At 42.2% G+C, this 9,460-nt stretch overlaps 1 protein-coding gene across 1 annotated transcript; it reads left to right on the top strand.

Annotated features, from left to right (window-relative positions):
* The first annotated feature begins 4,557 nt into the window (after window positions 1-4,557).
* cd248b (CD248 molecule, endosialin b) lies at window positions 4,558-8,710 on the top strand. The gene is made up of 2 exons (XM_008426983.2): window positions 4,558-5,408; window positions 6,796-8,710. Exons 1-2 carry the CDS (start codon window positions 4,988-4,990, stop codon window positions 8,508-8,510), a joined length of 2,136 nt encoding a protein of 711 aa, XP_008425205.1. The 5' UTR covers window positions 4,558-4,987; the 3' UTR covers window positions 8,511-8,710.
* The last annotated feature ends 750 nt before the right edge of the window (window positions 8,711-9,460 follow it).

Here is a 9,460-nt window from a genome sequence, read left to right as displayed (position 1 = left end):
TTTGCAAATCTGGTGACTGAAACTTTTGCCCTTTCTTCTTTGCCAAACAGCTCAATGTCAGTCAGATTAGATGGAGAACGTTTGTAAACAGCAGTTTTCAGATTTTACCACATATTCTCAATTGGGTTTAGGTCTGGACTTTGACTGGGCCATTCTAACACATGAACATGTTTTTGTTTTAAACCATTTCATTGTAGCTCTGGCTTTATGTTCAGGGTCATTGTCCTGCTGRAAGGTGAACCTCCAGCCCAGTCTCAAGTCTTCTGCAGAATCCAACAGGTTTTCTTCACACATTGCTGTATTTGGCTCCATCCAACTCTGACCATCTTCCTTGTCCCTGCTGAAGAGAAGAACCCCCAGAGCATGATGCTGCCACCACCACATTTGACAGTGGGGATGGTGTGTTCAGACTGACGGGCAGTGTTAGCTCTCTGCCGCACATCGAGTTTTACTTTTGATCAAAGCGTTCCATTTTGGTCTCGTCTGACTAAAGCTCCTTCTTCCAAATGTTTGCATTTGGTCCAGAGTCACCAGGGGCCTCTTGGCTGCATCTCTGATCAGCGCTCTCCTTTTTCAGCCTGTAAGTTTAGGTAGACAGCCTCGCCTTGGTAGGTTTACAGTTGTGCCATACTCTTTCCATTTCTGGATAATGGATTGAACAGTGCTCAGTGACATGCTCAAAGTTGGGAAATCTTTTTATAGCCTAAACTTGCTTTAAACTTCTCCATGACTTTCTCCCTGACCTGTCTGGTGTGTTTTTTTGGACTTCATGATGGTTTTGCTCCCCCATATTCTCTTAGTGAACCTCTGAGGCGTCACAGAGCAGCTGGACTTGAACTGAGATCAGATTAAACACACATGGACTACAGTTCGTCACCATCAGGCAACTTCTGAAGGCAACTGGCTGCTCTTAGAGAAAAGGGGGATGAATACTTCTGCACACCATCATTTTCAGTTTTTATTTGCCTAACTTGGTGCTAAGTGTTCAGAGAAGAATGCTCAATAAGGAATAGTTATGTCATTGTTAAATTAATGAAATACAAAGGACTAATAGCTTCCAGTGTGCAGCTCAGCTRTAGAACAGCTAGAAGGTGTGAAATAATCAGAGCAAGAGGCAAAAGATAAAAAGTCAATCGCTGACTTAAAAGGCGGTGGATATAAAATAAAGAGGTCTGTATGTTCCATTAGAGATCTTTAGGTTGGCGCATAGAGACTTGGACTCTAGATTAATAGGAACAAAGGGATTTGGGAGACTATGGCTATGGAAAGGAGAGGTTTTGTCTGCTCTATCAATTATGCTTCTGGTATGTTTCTGKGGGTGTTTCTGTCTGAGAAAGAGGAGGAGCCAAAAACAGGCTGACTTATGAATTCAGCAGGCAAAGAGTGAAGGTTTGGGGGTAAATCACTGATATTCTGGAGGAGGATAACAGCAGCCTGATTAAGACTATCAGAGTACAGATGTCGAGAAGGAGCTGGAAGGAGAAAAGGGACACATTGGATTAAAAGAGTTGAAARAAGGTGGTGATGATAAGGTCTGATGGCAGTCCAAGAGAAACACAGACCAGTTAAAAGACGTGGGCAGGAAGACCAAAAGGCTCTTGAGGTTCTCCAGGATGCAGAGGTTTTATGTTCTCCCTCTAGCTGCAGTRGTTGTTACATAACGGGAAAAGACTGCCGAATAATAACACTGTGTATATTGTGTCTGCCAGAACCAACACACCACATCCAGCCAGCTCATCTGCACAGGCGTCCAAGTTCAGCTGTGGTTAATAAATGCTCCGGCTGCACTTAATGCATTACTTTTCCACCCTATCGTCTTTTGTTACAAGGCTGAGCGAGTGACTTTGTGCTGTGAGTTTGTAATTTGCCTGACACATCTGTTGCTATCAGAACTACTGGGTCAAACTGGCATTAAGTCACCCCAATTATTGTTGTGGCTGAGTCACATTTTCCAAAAAGAGAAAAGAAAGATCTTTTATGGAGTCTTTCTTTTTTTTTCACTGAGTTTGCTTGCTAATTTTACAATCTCTTTAACCTTTTCTCGTTTTGTAACATTGCGAAACCTTATTTATATGTTAGTGGGATTTTATGATAGACCAAAACAAGGTAATCACTGACTGGAAAATGACAAAGCATCATCTGACAGTTTAAAATTAAGGATAAAAATAAAAATCTGAAAATGTNGCTGCAGTGGTTGTTACATAACGGGAAAAGACTGCCGAATAATAACACTGTGTATATTGTGTCTGCCAGAACCAACACACCACATCCAGCCAGCTCATCTGCACAGGCGTCCAAGTTCAGCTGTGGTTAATAAATGCTCCGGCTGCACTTAATGCATTACTTTTCCACCCTATCGTCTTTTGTTACAAGGCTGAGCGAGTGACTTTGTGCTGTGAGTTTGTAATTTGCCTGACACATCTGTTGCTATCAGAACTACTGGGTCAAACTGGCATTAAGTCACCCCAATTATTGTTGTGGCTGAGTCACATTTTCCAAAAAGAGAAAAGAAAGATCTTTTATGGAGTCTTTCTTTTTTTTCACTGAGTTTGCTTGCTAATTTTACAATCTCTTTAACCTTTTCTCGTTTTGTAACATTGCGAAACCTTATTTATATGTTAGTGGGATTTTATGATAGACCAAAACAAGGTAATCACTGACTGGAAAATGACAAAGCATCATCTGACAGTTTAAAATTAAGGATAAAAATAAAAATCTGAAAATGTSACATGTGTTGCACTCATCGCCAGAAAGAAGTGGAGCGGTTCAKAGCATGGTGATGTTCTAAAACGATACCCTAGACTTTGAACATTTAATCAAGCACCTTGGAAATGCAAAGARCACAACTGCCAAGATGTAGTGGGCCACCTAAATCAACAGGCTGGTCAGCAGGGYGGTACTGTGTGCAGTTTAGTGAGAAAAAGTCCACTTTTTTTGTCAATCAAGTCCTGAATGGCTGTTTTTTTAAGAGTGCTGTTTGTGTTTATAGTGACATGCAGTCACAGCTGCCTGAAAATACTGAAAATAAGTTGTAAATACTTTATTATAATAAGAACCACAAAATGATAAAAACTCATGCAGCCCACTCTAGTGGGATCGTTGTACAGTTTCTCACCAGCTGGGCAGAGCTGATGAAGCTAAATACAAGATAAATACAAGATAACGGATGAAAATCTGTGAGGCTGCAAAAGACTTGAATTTGGGTGGAGCCTCATCTTCCAACAGGAAAAYAGGAAACCTCCAACCAAAGCTTCAATGGAATGACTAAAATCGAAGTTCTCCATCTCATCTGTCTGTGTTGGAGCAGCTTTGCAAATAATTTGTATTATTTTTAGCCTCTATRTGCACAAAGCTAATGGAGAAATGACACARCAAAAAGCTTTAAAAGCTGCAACTGTGGCAAGTTGTGGTTCTACAAAGTGCTGACTCAAATTGGGTGAATAAAATGACTGGCACCCTTTTATGAATTTTGTTTGGAAAAAAAAAACTAAATATGCACGATATTTTGTTGATCTAGAACACTGAATCCTAATAAAAGACATTGCTGTTGGTGGTTGGAACAAGTTTGCTTTTGCTGGGCACTGCTAACTTTAACATGCAGCTTCCAGTTCCCTTCAAGGCTCAGGTCACAGCTATTGGTTTCATTTAATATTTTCCAGCTTTACTTTTCACTCAGGCAGAAGAAAAAATAAAGAGATTYGAGTTTTCTTWGGAAAAATGCAAATCCACTGTTTGACTTCCCGCAATGTTGTTGATGGTGTTGAAYAGTGTGGCGTCAGCGGAGGTGCACCCCACAGGTCACTCCTGCTCCCTAGTCATGGAGAGGTCAAGCTGATGCACATCTGGCATTTCCTGTTTCCTCTCTTCCATTTGCCCCCAAGTTATACTCACACACTCACACACACGCGCGCGCGTGCACACGCACTGAGGAACGTACATTAACATCTATGCCTCTGTGGAGTTAATTTTTACCAGCAAGAGAATGAAGTCACCCACACAGTGTGCACATTTCAACAGGTATTCCTGCTCCATAATGTTTCCATTGAGCAGTAAAAACTTCCAGCTGTCATGGACCAAAAGAGAGAGAGAGTGAAAAAGACAGAAGAGGAGGAGTGAGAAAAAGTTTCTGAAGGGAATGTAAAGAAATTAAGGCAAAATCAGTRAAGAAAAACTAAGAGACATTAGAGATGATCAAAAGTCTGGATAACAAGGAAGAAGGRCAACAGAATTTCATTATCTACCGAAGCTGACTGACACTTTTTAACACGCTCTGATGTTTTGCAGCAAAAACTCTTTGTGTTTATGTGTGTGCATATAGGACAGAGCATCATCATATGGTTTTCATAGCTTCCTGAGGGCTTTCAATTCTCCAGCTACCCCATTCACCCCCAGCTTCCCAACACACACACACATCATCCTCTCCAGTGTTCTTTTAGATACACATTTTACCAGCCCCCTCTTCCAAAAGCACACAATTGCCCTCAATAATTTTCCTCTACGTAGCCTTCCACCCCCACCTCGGTCCTYCCCAAGTCTGTCTCTCTGTCTGATGCTCAGTCTGAACGTCAGCCTTGCAGAGGCAGGAGCCGGGATCAGATATAGCACAGGGTTTCTGCTCCGGATATTTACTGAGTTCATATATGGAACAATTCATCCTTCCTTCTGGAACCTGGATAACTGGACTGTATTTTCAATTTTGCAGGATTTAATTGGAGTTTATGCAGGGATTTGTTCATGTTTAAAAAAATAATTCTTTAAATTGTCAGCAGTTCTGGCAGCTTGAATGAAAGTCTGTCTGGTTTACACTGGAGGGGTCTTTCTCCGGTTAAGATCATTTACAGATGCCTATTCTGATTTGAGAAAAAAATCTAAACTTTGGCTCAGTTTTAGAGATTGATAAACAATTTTTTCCATTGTTAGGATATTTATGTTAAAGAGTTGCTAAAATATACATGTTAGGTTATATCCCACTGTTGCATTATTGACAATGCTAAATATCAAAAGGAGTAGTAGCAGCTGCAGCAGCATGACTCTCCTGTACATCGTCTGGCTGCTGACAGTTTGTGTGGCTCCTGGGAGCCAGGGCCAGAGAATGAAGGAGCCTGATGGGGAGCAACAAGTAGCTGAAGCCCAGCTGGGCGAGAAGGACGCCATCTGCAACCAGGAGGGATGTTATGCTGTCTTCTTGCAGAAGAAGGCCTTCAGGGAAGCCAGGCAGGCCTGCCTGGATCAAGGTGGGACCCTGGTGACGATGTACACTCCTGAAGCGGCGGGTGTGGTCCACAACCTGCTGTCAGCAACTGTTGTGCATGGATCCAGGGCCAGGCTTCGTCTCTGGATCGGGCTGCACCGACCTCCACGCCAGTGTTCAGCCACAAAACCACTCAGAGGATTCATCTGGGTCACAGGCAAAGTTTCACCTTTTTGACTTTTGCAATTCACAAATTTTGGTTCATTTTTTTTTATCAGTCATTTTGTTTAATGGATAGCKACAGAGAAATGCTGATTGGCACATAAAATGTTCAAGTTTTTCTAGAGGTCTGACCTGCTGATTCCTAGTTTGACCAAATCCAGTTTATTCTTTCTGGAGACAGTGACACATAAAGGAGGAAACTGCATTGCAAGTTTTTTGCTAGAGGTAGTAGTTTTGATTCCAACAGGAACTACAATATTATCCCAATTTACTCAAATATGCATACATCTCTAACCTTTTGTTGGTTTTAATCAAAAAGCTGACTAGAACCAGTCGTTTTAGTCTCCTGCAGTTTTACCTTAGTAATAGCCATGAGTAGCACCATAGTCTATGCTCCTCACAATACATGCAGTGAAAACACATTTGGCATATCATTAAAAGGACTTTAAATACTTTTTAAAATTTTGCATGCCTTGCTACTGGTAAGCAGCCTAGTGGTAATGAACYAATTTGCCACACCCCATCCTGTCAGAAATTGACAGTGAAGTCAGTTGGCTGAGCTATGGGCTCCTTGTATGGTCAATCCATTATCTTCTTTTATTTCTCAGACAGACTGGGCGCAACTTGAAGATTTTTACTCTTTTTGACCCCATTGTTACTCACCCAGTCTGATTTAGTCATTATACACACTGACAGAAAACAGATGTGCCTCTCCTGGTAGAGAAGGGCATCCAGTTTTTAAGAGTTGTACAATCTGTTTACTTCCATGATGCCGTCATGAGTAAACAATTCAAACKTACTCATTTCAGCGTCTCGCCATGCAGACTTTTCTGGTTTTAATAATGCAAAATGACACATGATGACTGAAAATGACTGATCCAAATGAGTCTTTATGTTATAAATACACCACTRTATACAAATGCACTATTTAAAGAGCATCTGTTTAAATCCTGCTTAGTTAATCAATTTCTCCCAATTTGTTAAGAGAAACAGTTTCTATCTCCCTGAATGGAAATAGGGGGACAAAAAAAGCCCTGATCCCACATAAATGATTGCATTTTAAGCTTCACCTTAGACTTATTTTTTTATATGGGCGACATCTAGTGGTAAAAAAATATATGACTCTCACTCTTGCAGAATGTGTCCCACATCAGTAACACCAATGGGCCCAAAGCGTGCAGAAATATTCTTTTAAAATGCAGTTGGATTAATTTGTTGGAAAATTAAAAGCCAGACAAAGGTTATGTTGGCAATTTTCTGTCATAGAGCCTGAAGTGAAAGAAATGGGCAACARAAAAAGTAACATAAAATTACAACTCTAGCATGTTAGATAAAAAGTAAAGCTGAAAACTAACTAGGGGTTTGTCCTTCTCTTCTAACAGGAAATCAGGAAGCTCAGTTCTCCAACTGGATCCGTAAAGAAATGCCCAACACTTGTGCAGTACCTCGCTGTGTGGCCATGACTGCGCATACGTCTGACGGCGCAGGAGAGAGCGGCGAGAATTTCCGTTGGGCTGAAGGTCCCTGTGTCATGAAACTGGATGGATTTATTTGCCAGTACACCTACAGCATGATGTGTTCACCCCTGAAGGATGAGGGTGGAGGTCCCGCTGTCTATGAAACCCCATTTCATTTCAAAAGTACCCAGTTGACCCATGTGCCTTATGGGTCTGTAGTTGACATGCCATGTCCYACAGACAGCTCAAATCCAGATGCACCTTCCAGGGAATCAGCGCTGTGTATCGAAAGAGATGATGGCACAGTGGGTTGGTCTACAGATGCCCCTCTTTGCTCTTCCGGTGCACYCAGACAAACTCAGGACTGGTGTAGCGGTGAGCATGAATGTGAGCAGCACTGCCAGAACAGGGATGAGGATTATTACTGTTACTGCTCTGAGGGCTACATTTTAGATGAAGATGGCTACAGCTGCAAACTGGAMCCTCTGAGCCAAACTGACCCTCCAGAGCTATCAGATTCTGCTTTTGCCACAGACAAGACCCCAGTCAATCGGATCTGTGTGGATATGGGTTGCGAATATGACTGCTCAATAACATCTCGGAGCGTTCGCTGCACCTGCCCCCCAGGTTACCAAATAGGTCCAGATGGACACAAGTGTTTGGATGTGGATGAATGCCAACAGCAGCCATGTCCGCAACTCTGTGTCAACACTCCAGGCACATTTCACTGCACCTGTTACCCAGGGTACCAGCCAGACAATACAGACGAATGTGTGGACATAGACGAGTGCCTGGATGAAGGCACCTGTGAAGGAACTTGTCAGAACACTGAGGGTTCCTTCAACTGTCTGTGTAACCCTGGCTTTACATCGAACAGTGAAGGAGAATGTATAGATTTGGATGAGTGCGCGGAGTACTTACCTTGCAACCAGGAGTGTATTAACTTTGTTGGAGGGTACCAGTGTAGCTGTAATCCTGGCTTTGAACTGAAGAAAGACGGACTCACCTGCCAACCCTCAACTTATGACGGAGAATATTCCACTCTGAACCCTGACCCCAGTATTTACGATGATCAGGATACTCCCTGGTCCACTCTTGATCCCTATTTCAAAGCTGATGTCAACTTTAATGTCAACTGGCTGACAGATACCCCTCAGGGACTCACCCCTGACATGGCTCATCAGTCAGACAACCACCTAAACCAATGGGATCACTTATCACCAAGGCAATACCAGACAGTCCCATCCCCAACCCAGAAGATGAGATCAGGCAACAACATTGAAGATGATGCTCACACAGGAAGTGGCCWCTCCAATGATCGGAAAGTAATTGAAACTGCAAAGAAGCCCACTAGTGGGACTGAGGAGGCTGAGACACCTAAGATAGACAGTGCAGGTGAAACCAACAGTACAGCAGCGGTTAAAGACGGATCTGATGATGYRAAACGTAAGCACGACAAGAGCTGGTTACTGGTGGCTCTTCTCGTCCCTCTGTGCGTGTTCCTGGTAGTGATGTTGGCTCTGGGAATCGTCTACTGTACCAGCTGTGCAGTAGACAAGAGCCTCAGCTTTGCAGACTGCTATCGCTGGGTGCTCCCTGCAACACCCCCAGAGAGGAGGGAAAGCAAAACCCATGCTTGAACTCTCTCATTAACAAAACAACAAAAACAATTTCTTTACATGTTTGTTAAAATTATTCTGGTTTCTGGTGACAAATTTGCTCACTAAATGTACAATCTGGATTTCATACCAAAGACTGATTTCATACTTTCTGCTGCACAGCCTTTGTAAATAGCTGACTGTCATTTTCACAAATTCAATAAATAAAAGAAAAACTGATTCAACCCAGTGTGGTCTTTAAAATAAAAATGATAATGTCCAACCACTTGGCATCACTCTCTTGTTAAATTTATTGACTGTAAATCTGAAAATTTGGAGTAAAGTTTGAAAATGGCCTAAATAAGTGGATGTCTAGCATAGTAAATCACGTGGTTCTGCAGTGAATATTTAAATCATTATTATTGTGGTGAACAAGAAGCGTTGCTGCTGCTGTGAGGAGCTGATGAGCTGTAATTGGGTTCACCTTTGTGGGAGGGGATAAAAGGGAGACTAATTTCTTGTTATGATGTTTGGCTGGGCACCAGGTGTGAGGGTGCTGTTCGCAGTGACTAGCACTGCCGGCGGTGAAGACAGATAAGCAGGGGAGCTGTTCCTGTGTCAGGAGGAAAGGCCTGGGCTGGCCTTGGATGTCAGCTCTCAGCTGTTGCCAGTTTGAGTCCCTCTTAAAACATTTTAGATCTTCTAACATAAATAAAGCTTTACCTTTTTGATAAAAGTAAACAGCTCTTGTTAATTATCCTCTGTCGCAAAAGACGTTACATTATGTTTGCAACGGACAGTTATTCTCAGAAAASTTAGGAAAATATTTACACAGGAAATTRACGGGAGGTGTCACAGAATAAATAAAACTATTTTTATTTGTTCTGTAAAATAGGCTGACGGAAACAATTAAAAGTCAAGTAAATGGTATTGACTGTAATATTCTTGCTTTTCACATCACTCCACTGCCCATCTGTAGGAAGATCACCCAC

The sequence above is a fragment of the Poecilia reticulata genome, linkage group LG14, assembly GCF_000633615.1.
Source record: "Poecilia reticulata strain Guanapo linkage group LG14, Guppy_female_1.0+MT, whole genome shotgun sequence".
In the NCBI taxonomy this organism is placed as follows: Eukaryota; Metazoa; Chordata; class Actinopteri; order Cyprinodontiformes; family Poeciliidae; genus Poecilia; species Poecilia reticulata.
The sequence above is the reverse complement of the archived record's forward strand: the minus strand, read 5'-3'. Positions and strand labels throughout refer to the sequence as shown.